The 24267-nt window shown below is 49.3% G+C and overlaps 2 protein-coding genes across 4 annotated transcripts in view; one reads left to right on the top strand and one right to left on the bottom strand.

Moving 5' to 3' along the window:
* Positions 1-445: 445 nt before the first annotated feature.
* Positions 446-23618, top strand: PRG4 (proteoglycan 4). The gene is made up of 11 exons (XM_064148269.1): positions 446-539; positions 2788-2913; positions 4934-5053; positions 8642-8731; positions 11404-16311; positions 18306-18392; positions 18655-18794; positions 20725-20881; positions 21940-22119; positions 22294-22419; positions 23424-23618. The coding sequence occupies exons 1-11, from the start codon at positions 446-448 to the stop codon at positions 23525-23527; spliced, it is 6132 nt and encodes a 2043-aa protein (XP_064004339.1). The 3' UTR covers positions 23528-23618.
* Positions 22084-24267, bottom strand: part of TPR (translocated promoter region, nuclear basket protein) — a 62665-nt gene continuing 60481 nt past the window's right edge. For all 3 annotated transcript variants that reach the window (XM_064148054.1, XM_064148056.1, XM_064148055.1), the window contains exon 51: positions 22084-23762. In XM_064148054.1, coding sequence (XP_064004124.1) covers positions 23707-23762 — 56 coding nt within the window. In that variant the 3' untranslated portion in view covers positions 22084-23706. The remainder of the gene's footprint in view (positions 23763-24267) is intronic.

Genomic DNA, 24267 nt, shown 5'->3' with positions numbered 1-24267 from the left:
TGCAATGATATGTTAACCTTGATAAAATGATGTTGCTTAACAACTAAAGTTGTGACAGGATTATTTTTGTTTCTATTTAGTATCCCTAAGCTTAGAAACTGTGGCACTGACACGTTAAAAGGAGAATTAGTAGCCTGCTGTTCTCATGGAATGAAAATCCTGCCCCAGATTACCTGTTGTTAACAATGATTTTCCCCGGTCTTAGCACAAAGTTGGACAGTTAAGTGACTAATAACTACGAGAGAATTTATGGAGCAATTCTAAATCAGTAATCTGACCTCAAATTATGCTTTCTGTGGTGTTATTGAACACCACAATTTTATCTTCTCAATGGTGCCAATCATTAGGGTATGATGCATGAAGAGATGCACTGCATCGTGTTTAGGGGATGAGCTGAGCCATTGGATTGCCTGCAGTGATGCGAGGTTATTTCTTTCCAGGGACGATGTCGTACCTGAAAGTAATGATCATATGGAACCTACTTGGTGCTTCCCTGGTGATCCTCTCACTCTCCTTCATTCAAGAAGTCTCTTCTCAAGGTACTGTAACATCCAAAGTTGAAGGGAAGGTGGCTAGGGTACCTGACAAAAGCTAAGCACGCTTCAAAGTCATAAAAAGACTAAGTTCTGGAAGCTTCTACAGATTCTCTTGATTCTGAGTCAGTCTTATCCTCACTAAATGTGTTCAGAACTATTTCAGTACAGCATGGTCCTGGGTTTTGGAGGGATAAACATTGTGAATTACATTCATGCTGTGAACCAACTAGCCTGTAGACAGGCTCTACAGATCCTCTTGTCCTCAGACTCAACATATTTAGCCCAAGGGATCTGTAGTATGATGAAAGAAAAATTACAAGAGCCACATAGTTTTGGCTGGAAATATTTAAACATGACAGGTTCAGGGAACAGAATGTCTATACCATGCTAAGTGCTTTGCCATTCAAAGCAATATTACCAGCAAATAACTGCCAATTTTTAGCAACTATTTGCCTAATACTACAGATATTTATCTGCTCTCAAAGCTCTATAACTGATTCCTAACTAGCACAGAAGAACTTGCAGGCTGGCAAGGCTTGTTCTGTCACAGCTCTCACATCATTATAGAGAGAAGCTTGTGCATTCCTCAACAGTAAGAAATGATTTATTACAGCTTGATAGCAGAAGACCTAATATTTATGCTCATCAGGGCACTGCAGAAGTCAGATTTGACCTGCAGTATGATATGCCACCCTCTTGAGCTGGCAGAAGTACTCCTACAATCTTCAGCAGCAAGCATGACTCTTCCTAAGAGCAGCTAGAACCACCTGGGCATTTTCTGTGCAAGTAACTTAACAAATCCCAAACTTCAAACAAATACATGACTGCAAAGGAGTTATTTTTGTCTATTTCTCCTTCCCACAAGGGAGGAAAGGTGCAATAGATTTGGCACTTACCCATCACAGAAAGTGTCTGTATTTTCTCACCATTTTCTTTTTACAACCAGTGAGCTAATTTCTCTCCTTAAAGCATTCCAATCAGCCTCAAACCAGCAGACCCCCATTATTAAGAGCCTGTCACCTTTTCTTTTTATTCCCTACTCCCACATCACTATTTATAACAAAGTGGAGACAAACATTACACCAGCTGCTGAAAAGCACAATGTACCTAATTATTTGTTATCCCCTGGTGGTCCTTCATGCAGACACAGAGGTGGAGCTGTTAGAAGTCGTGTTTGGTGTTGTGTTGTGTTACATGTTGTTATTTCTTGTTATTTTCTCCTTCCTCAGTGTTCCAGCTGATTATCCTAATGCTGTTTGAGCTTGCTGATTGTTCAGCTTCTTTGTTTGCATTTAGGGGCGCTTCACTTGTGGTCCTGCATGTTTCATTGCCAGAAGAAGCTGGTAGTGTGTTGTGTTTGTTAGTAAAGATTTCATGTAGGAAGGGGAGGTGATGCAGGGTGAATATCTGACCTGGCAGTGGCAGGTAGCAAGCGCTGCTGAGATGGAATGGTTGCAGTTTGAAAGCAGAGCACCTGAAGTATTGCTTACCAGTGTGATCTGCACCATTTATTGTTATCTAGCACCTTCCAACACTACAGCAATCTAGCAGGAAAGTTGTTGAGGGATGAGCTTTTAAGATAGCCTGCTAATAAGTGAGCTTCCACTTAAAAAAACTCCAAAGCACTTTACAGACAATTGCAGGACTAGATCACAACTGTTCCTAACTTCAGAGCTGATGCCAAATTCCTCTCTGACCTCTGGGAAGAGAACAAAACAAACAAGGCAGAGGACAGGGAGCCTTTGAAAAATTCCAGTAAAAGCAGCTCTGTGACCTCTATTTCTTAGGACAGTGCTCACCAGTTTGCAAGCTAAACTGATTCTATTTGGTTATTACAAAGGTCAGAGAGACGTAATGGGTCTGTCAGGTAGAGTCGTGCAGACACAAGTCTATAACCATACCTAGGCTGAGCCACGACAGAGAAGCTGTCTGCAAAACAAGCTAGTGCCTGGCTGATATACCAGCACAGGCTGAATTATCATTAATGAACCTCTGAACCACTAGTCCCTGCAACAGCAGAAACACCTCCCTAACCTGAGTGTGTGCTGCTGCTGGTCCTCAAGCTAGCTCACAGCAAACCTCTGATGCTTTCAGGAGAGGTCTGAGCAGGCCCCCAGTTTCCACAACCACCAGTGAGCAAATGGCATTCCATAAGAAGAACAAGAGATTGCTCTTACTGCTTCCAAATCCAGCATGTCCTTCTGGAGCCTTTTGGTATGGCAATGTTTACAGTGGTGTTGTGTGATTTTAGATTTATCCTCAAGCTGTACAGGGAGATGTGGGGCAGGGTATTCTAGACAGCATGCCTGCCAGTGTGATGTTAGCTGTCATCACTACATGGAGTGCTGCCCTGACTACAAGAAAGTCTGCACCACGGGTAAGTTCCCAACATGCAGCCAGTTCCTACCAGCAAGACCTTCCCAGTCCCGTTTGCTCCAACTCCCTACCACATCAGTGTTTCTACTCTGAATGCTTAACTGTCTCTTAGCTTGCTGTGTCCTCGTTCTCCTCTCATACATGTTTTGTCCTCCACCCTACCTCCAGCCCCAACCTCAATGTTAACCTCACAACCCACTCAAATCAAAACTGTGGCTATTACTGAGAAAAGGATTTTGCTTTTCAGAAGAGTGAGTCCAGGCAAGAGGAAGGAGAAAACAGTTAATCTGCTGCTTGTTTTCTTCTCCTTACAGCCTTTGTGCTCTACCTGTATGCTTCTTATTAAAAAAAAAAAACATAGAATCAGTCAGGGTTGGAAGGGACCACAAAGATCATCTAGTTCTAACCCCCTGACATGGGCAGGGACATTCTACCCAGGATCAGGTTGGCCACAGCCCCATCCAGCCTGGCCTTAAACACCTCCAGCCATGGGGACTCAACCACCTCCCTGGGCAACCCATTCCAGCCTCTCACCACTCTCATGCTGAACAACTTGCCCCTCACATCCAGGCTGAATCTCCCCACCTCCATCTTTGCTCCATTCCCCCCAGTCCTGGTACTACCTGAGAGCCTAAACAATAATTAAATGAAAAAAAAAGGGAAAAGCAAATTTAAGGTTTTCCACAAAAGAAATTCTGGGGCATTGTGAATCAAACTTAAAATGTGTGGAGGCTGTAGGGTCTAAGCCAAAAGTCAGAAGGTGGATTCTGATCCTTCCATGGATCAGAATTTGAAGGAAAAGGGGGTTGGATGAGTATTCTTTTATAACCTTTATTTATATGCAAACCTGAATCATGTAAATAAATACAGGCATTTCAAACTGATGTACTGAGAGTAAAAAGAAATATTGCCTCTTGAATCCCCAATGTCAAAGAATCAGAGAATCAACCAGGTTGGAAGAGACCTCCAAGATCATCCAGTCCAACCTAGCACCCAGCCCTGGCCAATCAACCAGACCATGGCACTAAGTGCCTCAGCCAGGCTTTTCTTCAACACCTGCAGGGATGGTGACTCCACCACCTCCCTGGGCAGCCCATTCCAATGGCAAATCAGTGGTTTAGGTGACTGCAGCCTGTTACACTACACTGTGATTGTAGTGAGGTCACAGGTGCAAGCTAAGACTTCTTAGATTCAGCAGAACAGGCCAAATGCTGTTTAAAACACAGACACAGAACCCCCCCAAAACACTCATCCTGCACCCTGCAAACACTTGCCCTTCAGTCTTTCCATCCTCATTTTTACCTGTAAGAGGACATCAGAATTTTTCATAGTTGAAAGTATATGATTAGGCATTTTAATTATTGGCTATTTATGGGGGGTCAGACTTGAAAGTTATCCTGGCATCCAGGTAACATTTAATAAAAGACTAGAACCATTTTTTTTCCCTTGAACAATAGAACAAGAGTGTTTTGCTCAAGTCTGAAACCATTTGGCCATTTTTCATATGAAACAGAAGTATTGGTAGTGACTAAATACATAAATGTTAAAGTATGAGGTGCTAGGTTGGCCAAGCTGAGCTTGGAGGTCTCTTCCTACCTGGTTGATTCTATGAAATCCCTTTGGATGATTGATAGTTGAATATTTATATAGCAGCTAAGGACATCTCTTTGGATAACTGATAATTGAATATTTCAATAGCAGTTATGCAAATCCCTTTGGATAACTGCTATTCCATTAGGGAAATGGAACTCTTCTATGATGGGACCTAGCTAAAGTGAACACTGAGGTCATGTTTTATTCCACATTAAACTCCACATGGTCTCACAACTGCTAAGTGTAGTCCTGATTACACAGCTTGACCCAAATGCTCTCACAAGTTCTGGATTAGCCCAGAACAACTACCTGGGTCTGTGAAGCTGTTCTTTGCATCAGCTCAAGCAAAAGGCTTCACTGTAGGAAGGTCCCAGTGTTAAATACAAGCCAGGCACAAATACTGACTTCTCTTGTTCTACACTACACAGCAGTCTCCTGCAAAGGACGTTGCTTTGAAGCCTTTGAAAGAGGAAGGGAGTGTGACTGTGATGCAGACTGCGAAAGGTATGGCAAATGCTGCCCAGACTACGCCAAATACTGCAAAGAAGGTAAGAAATGTCTTCAGCACTGTGTTTTCTCTAGACAGATTTAAACAGAGATGCTTTGGGTTACCAGAAAACATGGGAGGATTGAAAATTGACTGAAAGATAGAGCCCAGAGGGTTGTGGTCGGTGGCACAGAGTTTAGTTGGAGGTCCACTACAAGTGGTGCACCCCAGGGGTCAATACTAGGTCCAGTTGTTCAACAAAGACCTGCATGAAGGGACAGAGTGGGCCCTCTGCAAGTCTGCTGCTGATACCAAATGGCTGACACCATCAGGCTGTGCTTCCATCCAGCAACCTTAGGAAGATAAGCAAGTGCACTTAGGGAGCAATAACCTCGTGGGTCAGTATAAATTGGGGGTTGACTTGCTGGAAAGCAGCTCTGTGGAAAAAGACCTGGGAGTGCTGGTGGACAACAGGATGACCATGAGCCAGCAATGTGCCCTCATGGCCAAGAAGGCAAATGGCATCCTGAGGTGCATCAAGAAGTGTGTTCAGCAGGTCAAGGGAGGTTCTCCTCCCCCTCTACTCTGTCCTGATAAGGTCTCATCTGGAGTCCTGTGTCCAGTTCTTGGGTTCCCAGTTCAAGAAGGACAGGGGTCCTGAGAGGGTACAAACAAAGGGGGCCTAACAAGATCTCTCTTAATGAAGAAAGAGTGAGGTATGTTGGGGTTTGGGCAGCACTGAGTGATCTGAAGTAAGAAAACATGAGGGGTAACATTAGGACACAGAGAAGGATGTGAGATAAGGAGTGCAGCATGCAGGAAAACAACCTTGAAGAAGTTGGCAGAGAAGGTGCAAAGTTAGCTGTGCAAGAGGGCTAAGAGGGATGGCCAATCAAATTTGCTCCTAGGGCATGTGGACAGCTCACATTCTACTATGCAACCTATCAGAATTATACATGTTGTAGCAGAGCTCTACTCAAGCACCATTTTTAGCCTGCAGCAAAGGTTCAACTTATGCATCATGTTGATGCCTCAGTGTCATTCCAGTCCCTGCATGATCTAGGAACCCCCAGCAGAGGTACTTGGGGCTTTTGAGTCTGGACAAGAGAAGACAGAGGGGAACAATGCTGATCAGTGCTTAAAGGGTGGGTGTCAGCAGGATAGGACCAGTCTTGTTTCAGTGGTGCCCAGCAACAGCATGAGAGATAACAGGCACAAACTTGAACATTGGAAGTTCCATCTAAACACAAAGAGGAGCTTCTTTCTGTTGAGGGTGGTGGAGCACTGGATCAGGCTGCTCAGAGAGGTAGTGGAGTCTCTGCCTCTGGAGTCATTCAGAGCCCACCTGTGCAACGTGCTCTAGCTGAACCTGCTCTGACAGGGAGGTTGGACTAGATGATCTCCAGAGGTCCCTTCGAACCCCTATGATTCTGTGCAGGCTTCTTAGAAGAAAAAACAAAGCAAAAAAAGGGACCTGCTTTCAAAACTAAACTGGGCCATTTTCTGTAGGACACATACAGGTAGATACACTGCAGCTATCAGCAAGACACAGATTCTGAAAGTGAGGCTTTATTTTCAAGTGTTCAAGATCAGATCAGATGAGGTCTTGAGCAAACTGATCTAGCAGAAGGTGTCCCAACCTCCCTGACCTGGGCTGAAACTGGATGACCTTTAAGATCCACCCTATGGAACCACTGTATGATTTTGTTAGCTTCTTTTGGCATTGGCCATACTCTAATTTACTCTCAGAAGGATATCTGTAAGGCCAAGGTCTGCATGGGGACTTCTGTTACTGATGTAACTTCAGATATCAAGGACAGAAGCTGGAGGGAATGAGTGACACCCTGCAGTAAAATGCCTAGCTCACCTTAGGAAAAAAGAGCAAGGAAGAAAGGTCCAACTCAGCCTCCCCACTCCACAAAGTGAAGAGTAACTGCTCCAGAACCTTCAGACCACAACCTTCTGCTTAGTGCTGCCAGTGGCTGCACAGAGAGAGAGGTGTCCTAGATTAACTCCACCTCAAATCCAAACTGGGAAGAGAGCCCAGAACAGAAACCTGTCCTAGAAGGCAAGAGGGAGGCATGGCAGGATCTGCCTGGTTTGAAGCAGTTACACATTCATGATGCAGCAAGAGGAACTTTAGGGAAATGCAGATTTAACCTTTAGGCTGCAAATTCACTTTGGGGAAGAATTACACCAACCCACAGTTGGGTTTGTGCATTCTGCCTGTTGCTGCAGAACATGGTGGTTGGTCAATCTGTTTCTTAGACAAGCACAGAGGCAAAGATCTGGAGGTGCAGTTTCACAGATTCTCAGAATCACAGAATCAGTCAGGGTTGGAAGAGACCCCAAGGATCAGCCAGTTCCAACCCCCCTGCCATGGGCAGGGACACTCTACCCTACATCAGCCTGGCCACAGCCTCACCCAGCCTGGCCTTAAACAGCTCCAGCCATGGGGCCTCAACCACCTCCCTGGGCAACCCATTCCAGCCTCTCACCACTCTCATGCTCAACAACTTCCTCCTCACAGCCAGGCTGAACCTACCCACCTCCAGCTTTGCTCCATTCCCCTTAGTCCTGGCACTCCCTGACAGCCTAAAAAGTCTCTCCCCAGCTTTTTTGTAGCCCCCTTCAGATACTGAAAGGCCACAAGAAGGTCACCTGGGAGCCTCCTCTTCTCCAGACTGAACAGCCCCAACTGTTTCACTTTAGCTTTGATGAAACTAGCACTTGAATTGCAGTCTAGGAAACACCCACAGAGTGTTTCATTTCATCATGTCTGTAAACTTTCTGCTGCTTACAGACCTAAGTTGATTCCTGTGAGCACACTTGGCAACCATGGGCTGGCACCAGGTCGCTGTGTTCACAGACTAGACAACTTCCAAGGCAGCCAACTCCCAAAGCGAGGAGTTGAACAAACAGATTGAGTTATGGACTATCACTTCGTTCACTTTGCTAACCACTCCCAGTCCTTGAGTGCTGGTAGAACAGAGCAGGTTTGCTGCTCAGCTGCACAGAAATTGATACTGAAATAGTTCCTGTACCCAGCATTTTGAGACTTGATGTCTAGAGAAGGATCAAGGTCTTGGAAGTGTCCTGAGGTGAGTTTGCAGCCTCTGAGGTTGCTTAACACCTCTGTCCTTCTGCTGAGTTTAACACATATGAACTCTCACACAAGCCCTGTAAGGAGAGGCTGAGGGAGCTGGGGGTGTGCAGCCTGCAGAAGAGGAGGCTCAGGGCTGACCTCATTGCTGTCTACAACTACCTGAAGGGAGGCTGTAGCCAGGTGGGGTTGGGCTCTTCTGCCAGGCAACCAGCAACAGAAGAAGGGGACACAGTCTCAAGTTGTGCTGGGGGAAGTATAGGCTGGCTCATAGGAGGAAGTTGTTGTCAGAGAGAGTGATTGGCATTGGAATGGGCTGCCCAGGGAGGTGATGGAGTCACTGTCCCTGAAGGTGTTCAAGAAAAGACTGGCTGAGGCACTTAGTGCCATGGTCTGGTTGAATGGATAGGGCTAGGGGATAGGTTGGACTGGATGATCTTGGAGGTCTCTTCCAACCTGGTTGATTCTATGATGATTCTATGATTCTACAGCTGGCACCAAGCACTTGGGAACACTGCTGTTGATAGATGATTTTCTTTCTTTCAGAACACACAAAGCCATCACCAACTCCTCCAGAAAACAAATCAACATCTAAAAGGTCATCCCAAGATGAAGAGAAGAAGCCAGAGGAGGAAGGTAGGACAGTATATGAATGAAACAGGATGGGTGTTACCTGAAGGAACATTCAAGACCATTTTCCTGCTCTGGAAATAGAAAGGCAATGCGAGACATTACCAAGCTTGGAACTCGTTTATAAACTAATGACCTCACCTAGACCTCGGGACATTGCCTGTGAAGAGGTCACTCAGAACAGATGTTGCAGTGTGGTGATGTCTCCCTCTTGGGTTTTCAACCATCTTCCAAAAACAAGTTACACTCCATTGTCAGTTTTGGACCAAGTCCATGGCCAGAACAGGAAGGGTGTTGTGTTTTGGGGCAGTGGTGAACTGGCAAGACCAAGAGAGAAAAGTCTCCTAGCAGGTTTTTCTCTGGCTCTCATCTAGCCAGGTTTCAGGCAGCCTCAGGAAACACATCACTTATTTGTTCTGAAGGGGAAAATCTGTTGCCTTCCTGTGGTTTTTTTGCTGTTCTGTCCAGCAGTTGAGAACGATAACTCAAGAGATCAGTTTGAACTTGAAGCCTGAAGTAACACAAATGAAACAAGACCAATTTTGGCTATTTGAACACTTCTTTGACAATTAGTTGAAATTTGGAGTACTAACCTTGCTGCTGTGACAACCTCCTATCGATGCAGTGGGTTACAGCAAGCAAAATTAAGGGCATTCAGGTAGCAATCAGCAGGATGCTATTTGGCTTGGGGTGCTTCAGATGTACTGAGTGGGACAAAAACCTCTTCTGTACCACCCTGCTCATGCCAGACTCTTCCCACAATAGATTTACACAGGGGTTACTTCTCAGACAACAGTCTGCTGGGAGGAAGACCACAGGGGTGCTGCTAACAGTCATCAAGCCACAACCATCAACAACAGCTCATATTTGTTTAGGCTTTTAGAGTTAAGATAGATCAAAGGAGATGGAGTTGTTAAGCCTGGAGAAGACAAGATTCCATCAGGACCTTATAGCTGCCTTCCAGTACCTGAAGTGAACCCTACAGGAAGGCTGGAGAGGGACTTTCCATAAGGGTGTCTAGTGGCAGGACAAGGGGGAATGGTTTGAAGCTGTGGGAGAGCAGGTTTAGACCCATTCTAATAATAGAATCAACCAGGTTGGAAGAGACCTCCAAGATCATCCAGGCCAACCTAGCACCCAGCCCTGGCCAATCAACTGTACCATGGCACTAAGTGCCTCATCCAGGCCTTGTTTGAAGACCTCAAGGGACGGTGCCTCCACCACCTCCCTGGGCAGCCCATTCCAATGCCAATCACTCTCTCTGCCAACAACTTCCTAACAACATCCAGCCTAGACCTCCCCTGGCACAACTTGAGACTGTGTCCCCTTGTTCTGTTGCTGGTTGCCTGGGAGAAGAGGCCACCCCCCACCTGGCTACAATGTTCCTTCAGGTAGTTGTAGACAGCAATGAGCTCTGCCCTGAGCCTCCTCTTCTCCAGGTTAAACAACCCCAGCTCCCTCAGCCTCTCCTCATAGGCTTTGTGTTCCATGTAATTATATCTGCAAGTAAACAGAGTCTTAAAGCTGTAAATCCCAAAGAGGAAAACCATTCCAGACAAAGCTACAGCAGGAGGTGCAGGCAGGAGTCTGTACTCAGACAGTCTCCTATCCTCCCATTTCTCTACCTCTCCTCAAGGCCAGGTCATCATATAATTAAGGTCAGAGGAATGAATGTAGAGAATGGATGGAGAAAGTAAATGTCTTCCTAGGACTAGTGAGGTTCCCCCTCTGCGATACAGGATGGAAAGAGCACATGGCCTCACCTCATTGGAATGGGCTGCCCAGGGAGCTGGTGGGGGCACCATCCCTGGAGGTGCTCAAGAAAAGCCTGGATGAGGCACTTAGTGCCATGGTCTAGTCTTCAACTACCTGAGGGGAGGTTGTGGCCAGGAGGAGGTTGCTCTCTTCTCTCAGGTGGCCAGCACCAGAACGAGAGGACACAGCCTCAGGCTGCACCAGGGGAGATTTAGGCTGGAGGTGAGGAGAAAGTTCTTCACTGAGAGAGTCATTGGACACTGGAATGGGCTGCCCGGGGAGGTGGTGGAGTCGCTGTCCCTGGAGCTGTTCAAGGCAGGATTGGACGTGGCACTTGGTGCCATGGTCTGGCCTTGAGCTCTGTGGTAAAGGGTTGGACTTGATGATCTGTGAGGTCTCTTCCAACCTTGGTGATACTGTGATACTGTGATAATTGACTGGCTAGGTCTGGGTGCTAGGTTGGACTGGATGAGCTTGGAGGTCTCTTCCAACCTGCTTGATTCTATGATTCTCCCAACACCAACCTGAATCCTGCTGTGGTGATCTCAGAGAGGCACAGGCTGGCCAAAAGGACTTGTTAAACCTTAGCTAAGCTGCTGCAAAACCCCCTGCAGCCAGAAGGGATTCACACCTAACCTAAGCCAGGTCTGCTCCTCTCAGTTACTGGTCTTTGGAGAAGGAAGGAATTCCAGAGGCTACCATTTATCAAGCTCACTCAGGCATCCACAGAGCCTGGAAGTTCTTTGCCACTTTAAGTGTTTCAGCCACTTCAGAGCTAATGAAGTGCAATTTTACACAGAAAGCTATAAAGCAAACATCATAAACCCAACTCTTTGAAAGACAAGCAGCTGATGGTAATAAATTCACATGCAACAGGGGCAGGTGCTCCTGCAACTCCAATCTCTTTCTGTTTCTTCTTGCAGATGCTGGCAGCGGAGTGGAAACAGTGACCAGTCCTCCTCCCAGCTCACCAGCAACTACCACAGTAGTGACAACTGCTGCAGAGACCCCTGCAGCTCCAACAGATCCACCTGCAACAACAGAGGCACCCACAACCGAGGCAGAGCCATCTACCACCCCTGAACCTGAAACCACAACTCCAGAAGCCACAACTCCTGAAGCCACAGAGGCACCCACAACCGAGGCAGAGCCACCTACCACCCCTGAACCTGAAACCACAACTCCTGAAGCCACAGAGGCACCCACAACCGAGGCAGAGCCACCTACCACCCCTGAACCTGAAACCACAACTGAACCTGAAACCACAACTCCTGAAGCCACAGAGGCACCCACAACTGAGGCAGAACCTCCAACAACTCCTAAGGCTGAAGATACAACTCCTGAAGCCACAGAGGAACCAGCAACTGAAGCAGACTCATCCAACACCCCAGAGGCCACAGAGGCACCAGAGGAGGATTCTACCACCCCCAAACCTGAGGAGCCAACCCCAGAGGCCACAGAGGCACCAGAGGAGGATTCTCCTACCACCTCCAAACCTGAGGAGCCAACCCCAGAGGCCACAGAGGCACCAGAGGAGGATTCTCCTACCACCCCTAAACCTGAGGAGCCAACCCCAGAGGTCACAGAAGCACCAGAGGAGGATTCTCCTACCACCCCCAAACCTGAGGAGCCAACCCCAGAGGCCACAGAGGCACCAGAGGAGGATTCTCCTACCACCCCTAAACCTGAGGAGCCAACCCCAGAGGTCACAGAAGCACCAGAGGAGGATTCTCCTACCACCCCCAAACCTGAGGAGCCAACCCCAGAGGCCACAGAGGCACCAGAGGAGGATTCTCCTACCACCCCCAAACCTGAGGAGCCAACCCCAGAGGCCACAGAGGCACCAGAGGAGGATGCTACCACCCCCAAACCTGAGGAGCCAACCCCAGAGGCCACAGAGGCACCAGAGGAGGATGCTACCACCCCCAAACCTGAGGAGCCAACCCCAGAGGCCACAGAGGCACCAGAGGAGGATGCTACCACCCCTAAACCCGAGGAGCCAACCCCAGAGGCCACAGAGGCACCAGAGGAGGATTCTCCTACCACCCCTAAACCTGAGGAGCCAACCCCAGAGGCCACAGAGGAGGATGCTACCACCCCCAAACCTGAGGAGCCAACCCCAGAGGCCACAGAGGCACCAGAGGAGGATGCTACCACCCCCAAACCTGAGGAGCCAACCCCAGAGGCCACAGAGGCACCAGAGGAGGATGCTACCACCCCCAAACCTGAGGAGCCAACCCCAGAGGCCACAGAGGCACCAGAGGAGGATGCTACCACCCCCAAACCTGAGGAGCCAACCCCAGAGGCCACAGAGGCACCAGAGGAGGATGCTACCACCCCCAAACCTGAAGAGCCAACCCCAGAGGCCACAGAGGCACCAGAGGAGGATGCTACCACCCCCAAACCTGAGGAGCCAACCCCAGAGGCCACAGAGGCACCAGAGGAGGATGCTACCACCCCCAAACCTGAGGAGCCAACCCCAGAGGTCACAGAGGCACCAGAGGAGGATGCTACCACCCCCAAACCTGAGGAGCCAACCCCAGAGGCCACAGAGGCACCAGAGGAGGATGCTACCACCCCTAAACCTGAGGAGCCAACCCCAGAGGCCACAGAGGCACCAGAGGAGGATGCTACCACCCCCAAACCTGAGGAGCCAACCCCAGAGGCCACAGAGGCACCAGAGGAGGATGCTACCACCCCCAAACCTGAGGAGCCAACCCCAGAGGTCACAGAGGCACCAGAGGAGGATGCTACCACCCCCAAACCTGAGGAGCCAACCCCAGAGGCCACAGAGGCACCAGAGGAGGATGCTACCACCCCCAAACCTGAGGAGCCAACCCCAGAGGCCACAGAGGCACCAGAGGAGGATGCTACCACCCCCAAACCTGAGGAGCCAACCCCAGAGGCCACAGAGGCACCAGAGGAGGATGCTACCACCCCCAAACCTGAGGAGCCAACCCCAGAGGTCACAGAGGCACCAGAGGAGGATTCTCCTACCACATCCAAACCTGAGGAGCCAACCCCAGAGGCCACAGAGGCACCAGAGGAGGATGCTACCACCCCCAAACCTGAGGAGCCAACCCCAGAGGCCACAGAGGCACCAGAGGAGGATGCTACCACCCCCAAACCTGAGGAGCCAACCCCAGAGGAGGATGCTACCACCCCCAAACCTGAGGAGACAACCCCAGAGGCACCAGAGGAGCATTCTGCCACCACACCCAAACCTGAGGAACAAACTTCAGAGGCACCAGAGGAGGATTCTGCCACCACCCCTAAAGCTGAGGAGACAACTCCAGAGGGAGCAATGACCACAGCAGATGGTCTCACCACACCTGATGCAACAGAGGCAATGGAGGCTGACTCTCCAACCACCCTCAAACCTGAGGTGACAACTCCAGAGGCACCAACCACCCCCAAACCTGAGGAGACAACTCCAGAGGCACCAACCACCAAAGCTGACTCTCCAACCACCCCCAAACCTGAGGAGACAACTCCAGAGGCACCAACCACCCCCAAACCTGAGGAGACAACTCCAGAGGCACCAACCACCAAAGCTGACTCTCCAACCACCCCCAAACCTGAGGTGACAACTCCAGAGGCACCAACCACCCCCAAACCTGAGGAGACAACTCCAGAGGCACCAACCACCAAAGCTGACTCTCCAACCACCCCCAAACCTGAAGAGACAACTCCAGAGGCACCAACCACCAAAGTTGACTCTCCAACCACCCCCAAACCTGAAGAGACAACTCCAGAGGCACCAACCACCAAGGCTGACTCTCCAACCACCCCCAAACCTGAAGAGACAACTCCAGAGGCACCAACCACCAAGGCTGACTCTCCCAGCACCCCGAAACCTGAAGAGACAACTCCAGAGGCACCAACCACCAAAGCTGACTCTCCAACCACCCCCAAACCTGAGGAGACAACTCCAGAGGAACCAACCACCAAGGCTGACTCTCCAACCACCCCCAAACCTGAGGAGACAACTCCAGAGGCACCAACCACCAAGGCTGACTCTCCAACCACCCCCAAACCTGAGGAGACAACTCCAGAGGCACCAACCACCAAGGCTGACTCTCCAACCACCCCCAAACCTGAGGAGACAACTCCAGAGGAACCAACCACCAAGGCTGACTCTCCAACCACCCCCAAACCTGAGGAGACAACTCCAGAGGCACCAACCACCAAAGCTGACTCTCCAACCACCCCCAAACCTGAGGAGACAACTCCAGAGGCACCAACCACCAAGGCTGACTCTCCCAGCACCCCCAAACCTGAAGAGACAACTCCAGAGGCACCAACCACCAAGGCTGACTCTCCAACCACCCCCAAACCTGAGGAGACAACTCCAGAGGCACCAACCACCAAGGCTGACTCTCCAACCACCCCCAAACCTGAGGAGACAACTCCAGAGGCACCAACCACCAAAGCTGACTCTCCCAGCACCCCCAAACCTGAGGAGACAACTCCAGAGGCACCAACCACCAAGGCTGACTCTCCAACCACCCCCAAACCTGAGGAGACAACTCCAGAGGCACCAACCACCAAGGCTGACTCTCCCAGCACCCCCAAACCTGAGGAGACAACTCCAGAGGCACCAACCACCAAGGCTGACTCTCCAACCACCCCCAAACCTGAGGAGACAACTCCAGAGGCACCAACCACCAAGGCTGACTCTCCAACCACCCCCAAACCTGAGGAGACAACTCCAGAGGAACCAACCACCAAGGCTGACTCTCCAACCACCCCCAAACCTGAGGAGACAACTCCAGAGGCACCAACCACCAAAGCTGACTCTCCAACCACCCCCAAACCTGAGGAGACAACTCCAGAGGCACCAACCACCAAGGCTGACTCTCCCAGCACCCCCAAACCTGAAGAGACAACTCCAGAGGCACCAACCACCAAGGCTGACTCTCCAACCACCCCCAAACCTGAGGAGACAACTCCAGAGGCACCAACCACCAAGGCTGACTCTCCCAGCACCCCCAAATCTGAGGAGACAGATGAAACTGTTACTACTGTTGTAACAAAAAAGACAACTACTACATCAGAAACCTCCACCTCGAACACAGAGGTAACAACACTCAAGAAAGACAAAACTACTGTGCTTAAAGACATTTTCACATCAGCAACTAGGAAAGACCCAGCTACCACTGTCACCCTGGTGGCAACAGCTAACCCAGTTGTGACTACAGTGGCTGAACCAGAAGCCACCACTGCTGACAAGAAGACTCCAACAACAGCTGCAGAAGAAGAAACGACCCCAGCACAGCAGGACAAGACTCCCACACCCAAAGAGGTAACAGCTACAGAAGAAGAAAGCCCTGCGGGAGCTGCAACTGCAATAACCACCATTGCAGCCACAACTCCCTTGGCCAAGCCCACAGATTGGGCATCTAAACCCAGAGACACAACAACGGTGGCAGCCAAGGAGACTACAACAGCTAAAGAGAGCCTGAGTACCACATGTGCTGTGGTAGAGACAACAGCAGCTGGTAGGGAAGAGGTAACGACCATCAAAGAAAGCAGTGCCACACCTGCCAAAGACATGGAAAGTGCCTCTGAAAAAGCCCCTGGATCTGAGGGAGGAGAGGACACCACAGCTACCAGAGAGACCACCACAAGAGATAAAAAAGACACCATAGAAGAAATGTTCCTCGTTTCTAATGGGACATCCAAGCCAACTATTCATTTCCAGGAGATTGGTGACACAAGAGATGAGCCTCAGCCAACCAACCCTGAAACCCTGCCGGTAGAAGAGCCAGAGATGGACAAACCTCTTACAGAAACTGCTGACTTGCCAATTCTCACTGGAGAAACACAAGGTAATGGCATCCCAGTAGGTACCAAAGTGTGATGGTTTGGGAGTTGCCCATCCCCCACACTGCAGAAAAGCACCCAGACTAGACTCAGCTGTCTGGAAGTTAAGGAGCAGCTCTGCTGGGAGCACAGACTGAAAGAGTTGGGGCTGTGCAGGCTGCAGAAGAGGAGGCTCCCAGGTGACCTTCTTGTGGCCTTCCAGGATCTAAAGGGGGCTACAAAAAAGCTGGGGAGGGACTTTTTAGGCTATCAGGCAGGGACAGAACTAGAGGGAATGGAGCAAAGCTGAAGGTGAGGAGGAAGTTGTTGAGCATGAGAGTGGTGAGAGGCTGGAATGGGTTGCCCAGGGAGGTGGTTGAGGCCCCCTGGCTGGAGGTGCTTAAGGCCAGGCTGGGTGAGGCTGTGGCCAGCCTGATCTAGGGTAGGGTGTCTCTGGGCATAGCAGAGGGGTTGGAACTGGCTGCTCCTTGTGGTTCCTTCCAACCCTGACTGATTCTACAAGTCTAAGCCACAAAACACTACCCACATCTTCTGTCAAGTACTAAAACAACATTAAAACAACCCCCAGCAAGCTTAAAAAGGTGGAACTTTCATCCACTTTGGAATACGTAGTTCTGTTACAGAAGACATCAAACAAGGGACTCAACACTGCAGAGCTCACAGAGCAAAACCCCTTTTGTAAGTGGAAGCCTTACCCTAGCAAAGAACCTAGGGCCATGCCCTGACTGATCCTATGGCTCTATGAATGAAGCTGTATTTACAGCTCAGCACAATTTACAAGCAGATATACACAGTTACACACAAGTTAAAAGTAATACAGAAACACAATACCCCTCCCAGAAAATTGCCAGGGGGGTTACCAATGCAAAATCCCCTCCCCTCAGCAATAACCAGATCAACCCAAGTATATCTCACAGGATAAATCTGGAGATCTGAGATGAGATGTCAAAAAGACGACAAGGAGGGTAGAGAAGAAAGGGTTAGGTTGGATTAGAATCATAGAATCAACCAGGTTGGAAGAGACCTCCAAGATCAGCCAGTCCAACCTAGCACCCAGCCCTATCCAGTCAACCAGACCATGGCACGAAGTGCCTTAAGGCAGAGGCAACCACACAGACCCACCAGAGAAAAGGAAGGAAAGGAACTGAGAGCTGAGAAGTGAGAAATGAGTGTCTTATCTCACACTGATATGGGTCAAGAACTGGCTGGAGGGCTGGGCCCAGAGAGTGGTGATGAATGGTGCCACATCCAGTTGGCAGCTGGCACTAATGGTGTGCCCCAAGGACCAGCGCTGGGCACAGTCCTGCTCAGTATCAGGGGACTGAGTCCAGCATCAGTAAGTTTCCTTTTTTCCAACCATATATTAGACACTTTGGAGGAAAAAACAGAAGTATTCAGATGGCAAATTCTTGGGTTTTTATCATAGAATCAAGCAGGTTGGAAGAGACCTCCAAGCTCAGCCAGGCCAACCTAGCACCCAGCCCTGGCCAATCAACCAGACCATAGCACTAAGTGCCTCAGCCAGGCTTGGCTTCAACACCTCCAGGGACAGCAACTCCACCACCTCCCTGGGCAGCCCATTCCAATGCCAATCACTCTCTCTGCCAACAGCTTCCTCCTAACACCAGATCTGTCTTTCCTTTGCACTGAACTGAAAGTTACTCGTATTTGTTTAAGCCGTAAGAAGGGAGGAAGCTGAGCAGAGCAGCCTGGAGGAGCAGCAAGTCACCCTCCGCAGCACGAAGGGTTTAAATGACTACAGGCATGAAGTACCTGGATAAGCAATAAGCAAAGATATCCATACCTGGTCATGCAATGGCTGCTCCTGCACTCCGGGCACTGCGAAGCGAGGGCAGAATTTGCCCAGAAGAGGCCTCAAAAGTGCAAGGAAAGCTTTTGGGTCACACCTAACAGCCGAGGTGCCGCCGGCGGTGGGCTGCGGGAGGGATAACGCCGCTTGCATCGATGTGGCGCAGACTCCAGGCTCTTCGTTTTGCAGCCATGAGGGACGAGAAGGACCTGTGCAGCGGGAAGCCGGCAGACGGCATGGTGGCCCTCCCCAATGGCACTCTGGCCGTCTTTCGAGGTAGCTATGCCAGCTCCGGGCCCCCTTCTCCTCCTCTTCCCTGCCGCCCTCGGCCCGGCGGCCTCCCGGCGCGGCTCGGCCTCTCCCTGCGGCGCCGTCCCTGGCCTGCGCTGGCCGGGCCCGGCCACACCGCGGGGCCGGAGCCGCCTCGGCCGAGCCTGGCGGGCAGGGTGCCCCTCGCCTTCTGGAGCTCTGTCCCGGCGCCCGTCTGTCTGTCTGTCCGCCCCCCGTCGGTCTCACCGCACCCCCTCCCGCCGCACAGGTCACTACTACTGGCTGCTGAACGGCCGGAGCCCGCCGACCACCAACCCGCGCCGGATCAGCGAGGGCTGGGGCATCCCCTCCCCCATCGACGCGGTCTTCTCCAGGTGCAACTGCGACGGCAGAACCTTCTTCATCAAGGTGGGGAGCGAGCGGGGGCGGCCGGCAGGGCGGAGCAGCCTGCAGGAGAGCGGCCAGCTGTGTCGTGCAGCCCGCACAGGGGCAGCCCGGCGCCTGAGCCGCTCCTTTGTAGGACAAACGGTGCCAGCTCGGGGAGCTGGATCTGCAACCCTCTTCTCATGCTGCCTGCCTCGCCTCGTTCATGGAACGGTTTGGGTTGGAATCAGAGAATCATAGAATCAACCAGGTTGGAAGAGACCTCCAAGATCACCGTCCCCGGGGGTCTTCAAGAAAAGACTGGATGAGGCACTGAGTGCCATGGTCTAGTTGACTGGATAGGGCTGGGTGCTAGGTTGGACTGGATGAGCTTGGAGGTCTCTTCCAACCTGGCTGATTCTATGATTCTATGATCACCAAGGTTGGCAGAGACCTCACAGATCATCAAGTCCAACCCTTTACCACAGAGCTCAAGGCCAGACCATGGCACCAAGTGCCACGTCCAATCCTGCCTTGAACAGCTCCAGGGACGGCGACTCCACCACCTCCCCGGGCAGCCCATTCCAGTGTCCAATGACTCTCTCAGTGAAGAACTTTCTCCTCACCTCCAGCCTAAATTTCCCCTGGCACAGCCTGAGGCTGTGTCCTCTCGTTCTGGTGCTGGCCACCTGAGAGAAGAGAGCAACCTCCTCCTGGCCACAACCACCCCTCAGGTAGTTGTAGACAGCAATAAGGTCACCCCTGAGCCTCCTCTTCTCCAGGCTAACCAATCCCAGCTCCCTCAGCCTCTCCTCGTAGGGCTGTGCTCAAGGCCTCTCCCCAGCCTCGTCGCCCTTCTCTGGACATGCTCAAGCATCTCAATGTCCCTCCTAAACTGGGGGGCCCAGAACTGAACACAGGACTCAAGGTGTGGTCTAACCAGTGCAGAGTACAGGGGCAGAATGACCTCCCTGCTCCTGCTGGCCACACCATTCCTGATGTGGTGACCTCATTCCTGAGGTCTCTTCCAACCTGGTTGATTCTATGATTCAAACTGATTTGCTCACTAAGCATTCCTAACAGTTCATTCCTAACACACTACCCCAACTGAAAGGGTCTGCAGAAGGTATTTGATGAAGCTGTAGTATTTTGTTTTCCTGTTTGTATTTATGGGTTTTAAAGAGAGCCGACAGAAATGAAGCTCTCAAATGAAATTGGAGAAAAAAAACCCCACAGAATTATATTTGGAGAAAGAGATACAGAGAAGACATTAAAAAACAATTACAGCATCCATGGTGAACCCCCTTGAATTTTCCCCCAACCTAAATCTATAATCCCCAGTGCTCCAATCCTCCCCCCTTAATACCTCTACCATCCACGAGACCCCAAACCAGTCCTATTGCTTGTTTCTCTTGATAAAGTGGTTCCCAACAGACACAGGGCTGGAGAGGAGGAGAGGAGAATGAGCTAGCCTTGCTGTGAGTTTATAAAGACTTAGCAGAATTATGGGATTGAATAACAGTCTTCTAGTGCCAAGAAGATTTTTTTAACCCTATAGTTCTCAACCTGGGAGAGTACTGGATGGATGAATGGTTCTAGTCAGTTTTACCCTAGAACCATGCATAGAAAAGACCTGTTTTCACCAGAGAACCAGGTGGGAAGAGACCTTCAAGATTATCCAGTCCAACCTAGCACCCAGCCCTGGCCAGTCAACTACACTGTGGCACTAAGTGACTCATCCAGTCTTGTCTTGAATACCTCCAGAGACAGCAACCCCACCACCTCCCTGGGCAGCCCATTCCAATGCCAATCACTCTCATGGGGAAGAACTTCCTCCTAACATCCAGCCTATATCTACCCTGGCACAACTTGAGACTGTCTCCTCGTTCTGTTGCTGGGTATCCATGCCTATGTTGAAGTCCAGTTACCAAGAATTCATTTCCTCTCAAGCTCATTCTTTTCCTTCAACCCTTAGGGTCCCCTCTATTGGCGTTTCACAAATGGAGTTATGGATAAAGGCTATCCCAAACCTCTTGCCAATGGATTTGCAGGGCTACGTGGGAGAATAGTAGCAACCCTCCCAGTGGCAAGATACAACAGCAGACCAGAATCTGTTTATTTTATCAAAAAAGGTAGGTCTCACAGTTCAGAAGGTCACAGATGATCAGAAGGTGCTTGAAATAACTTAGGCAGGAAAAAGCCACCCTTTCTTTTGGCTGAAAGGTGTAGTTCTTTTAAACTCCAATTGTATCTGATGTAATAGAATGCTGGGTCATTGAAAAGAGCCTGAAGCTTTAAACCTTTGTGTTAGCATTTAGAGAACTTCAGGGGCACTTAAAAATAGACAGAACTGCAGGGACAGAATCCAGTGCTGCAAATGGTAAAGTTTTAGCTGGTGATAAAACTGCTTCAGTTAGTTAGAGAAGGGAAGGCTTTAATCTTACTGGTTCATAACTGTGTACGGAAATGGACTGCCCCTTTCTTATGTCGTATTTTAAGGTAGTTTTGTGAATGGTGTACTGCTTACAGCACTAAACCGTGTCCCTTAGCACCACATTTACACAGCTTTTCAGTCCCTCCAGGGATGGGGACTCCACCACTTCCCTGGCAGCCTGTTCCAGGGCCTAACAACCCTTTGGAGGAAGAAATTTTGCCAAATGTTCAACCTAACTCTCCCCTGCTGGAACTTGAGGTTGTTTCCTCTTCTCCTATAGCTTGTTCCTTGGGAGAAAACACTAACCCCCACCTCACTCCAACCTCCTCTCAGGGACTTGCAGAGAGTGAGGTCTCTCCCCTCAGCCTCCTTTTCTCCAGGCCCTCAGGCACTCCACACAAGACCTGTTCTGCTGCCCCTTCACCAGCTTCATTGGTTATTAGAATTTAAAAAGCACAAGTTTACAAAATGCAGATCCTTTTCTGGTCTCTAATTCTCCTCTCAGCCTAAGGTGGTCTTACCCTCTCCATGAGGAGTGATGGCAGCAGAAGCAGTCCCCCTAGAATGGTACTTGCAGAGTGTCTTAAAATAAGAATGGATATAAAAAGCCAAAGGCTGCCAGAGTTGTAGACTGAATGCTGTGAGGGTGTTATGTTCCTGCGTGCAATATGGATGGCAGCAGCTTTCCTAGCTGAGCTCGCTTGTGGTTTGGTGGGGTTTGATTCTGTTTAACCAAACGAAAACAAATCTCTTTAGATGGCAACATGCAACAGTATGTGTACAAACAAGAACCAGCCAGGAAGTGTCAGAGGAGAGCCCGGGTTACCATCCGCTACCCAGCTTACATCCCAAGGATTGTGATACGCAGACGCTTCCAACGTGCAGTGAGAATGCCAGCCGTTATCCAGACTGTCAGGGTCAACCCATACCCAGCAGGTAACTTTATTTAAAGCTTCTTTTACACAACCAGTTCAAGCTCAGCAGGCTCTGAAACACAGCACTGGGTTGCATTCTTTGGAAATGTAGCACTTAAAACAAGTTTAGATCTCAGGAGCCGATGCCAGCAGACACGCGACGACATTTCTGACTTCAGCTTTGTTTCACTTGCAGGAGTTCTGCACAATGAAATCAAAGTGAATTCCTACTGGAGAGGGCTCCCCAAGGTCATCCATTATACCCTGTCACTACCCAACTACAACAAGCCAGATGGATATGACTATTATGCCTTCTCTTACAGTAAGTTAAAGCTAACACAAGTCACTACCTACCTCAAAAGCCTAGGGGAAGAAAGAAGCCTATGTAGCTCTCAGCTTACCAGAGCATGAGGTTACCACTTGTGGTTCTGCAAGGCTGATTTTAAGCGCTACTACAAAGTCCTGAGAATTGAAGTGTTGCCTGTAATTAAGAGATGCTACTTTTACAACAATCAAGTTACAGGGCAACTAGCAGCAATGAGGTACAATGATTCACACCAGACAGCTGTGGAATGCATTGCTCTAAGAACTGAGGCTTAGAAAGTGACTGAAGTCCTGACACTCAAATGATATTAATGATAGAGTGAAATCCTTGAATCACTACACAGCAATAGTTCTATGTCACTGGCTTCCACATAAGTGTGTTTCTGACAAAACAAAAAAGGAAGGGACACAACCATTTTGCTTCACAAGAAGAAAAATAAGTGATTCATAGTTAGAGTAGATCCTTTCCCTAGCTAGGATTGTGTAAAAAAGCATTCCTCAGGATTTTCTGGATGATGTAGAAATCAAAGCTCTAAGAACTAGCTTTATTCAAACACAGGATACTAAAGTAAGTCTCTACCAGTATGCTGTAGTTCCTTAACACAGGCCAGTTCACATTTGAGGACCCCTTGGTCCCACTGTCTGTAGTCAGTGCAGGATCGTTTTGTTTCTAATTTGATTTCTAGTCAGACTGTGTTGTGGCAGTGTAAGAAGATTCTTCCCAACTTCCTGTTCTTGAGTCACATTCAATTATTAGCAGTACTGTAAAACTTAGCTAAACACCAAGAAGACGTGGGAAAAATAAAAGCCAAGGACAAAAACTCATTGTTACAGCCTCTCAACTCCATAGATCTATTTGAAGGGTGGAATGGACAATCTGCTGTTCTTGCCTAAATGGAAGAACATTTTTTGTTCTTTTTACCTGTTCATTTTACCTGGGGGTTCTTTGCATGTATAACTGGAGTAGTTTCAGGAACTGAATTCTGCCTCCTTCCATTGCAGATCGCTACTACAGCTTGGACATTGGCAAAAGAATTGCAAGACCTGTTACTGCTCTCACTGGAAAGACTGTGACCAAAGACTGGTACAACTGTCCCAGCAAGTGATGCAGAGCAGGGGAGTTGAAAGAAAGATGCCATCTGAATGTGGACGTTTGGTCTAATTTTATTAATAAAACATTGAAACTTGTGCACACAACTCTAAGTAGAAAATGCTGCTTTAAGCTCTGGCTTCGTGACACTAAAGCAACCACAGGCAAACTGGCACAGCTGTAATTACAGAGCCTTTAACTAATGTTTCCTCTGTTCAGGCCTCCTCTGCCTCCCATTGCATGAGTTACACCTGTGGTGGGAGAGAAAACAAAGGCATTAAAAGAATCAGCTGTGGGCACAGGTGATCCTTCTCTAAGGAATGGCTACTACAGTGGAGTGCTTCCACTCTGGTTTTATTTGAGCTCCCCTCCCTTCCTAGAGCCTGGTGATACCACGATGGGACACTTGTGTTTTTAAAGAGTGGTGTTACTTCTCATCCTAGCTCAGGAGATGAGCAAAATACAGAGTTTCTGCCATACTTAAAACCAGCGAGTCCTTCCCTTTGGTTACTAAAGAAATGGTCAAAGACTAAGAAATCTATTCTAGCTCCACCTCTGCACTTTTTTTACCCCTCTAAAATACCAGATCCCTGTATTTCAGTCATAGAATCACAGATTCATAGAATGGTTCGAGTTGGAAGGGACCTTAAAGACGATCTAGTTCCAATCCCCCTGCCATGGGCAAGGACACCTTCCACTAGATCAAGTTGCTCAAAGCCTCATCTGCCCTGGTCTTCCAGTGTTTAAGTAGCAAGT

The sequence above is a fragment of the Pogoniulus pusillus genome, chromosome 8, assembly GCF_015220805.1.
Source record: "Pogoniulus pusillus isolate bPogPus1 chromosome 8, bPogPus1.pri, whole genome shotgun sequence".
Taxonomy (NCBI): Eukaryota; Metazoa; Chordata; class Aves; order Piciformes; family Lybiidae; genus Pogoniulus; species Pogoniulus pusillus.
Note: the sequence above shows the minus strand (reverse complement) of the source record. Positions and strands in the feature narration are given on the sequence as shown.

Excerpts from the sequence above, each read along its gene's own strand:
- PRG4 (XM_064148269.1), top strand. The coding sequence starts at position 446 with ATGTCGTACCTGAAAGTAATGATCATATGGAACCTACTTGGTGCTTCC. Across the intron at positions 540-2,787 it reads TCAAGAAGTCTCTTCTCAAG|ATTTATCCTCAAGCTGTACA; the intron begins GTACTGTAACAT and ends GTGTGATTTTAG. Across the intron at positions 2,914-4,933 it reads CAAGAAAGTCTGCACCACGG|CAGTCTCCTGCAAAGGACGT; the intron begins GTAAGTTCCCAA and ends TACACTACACAG.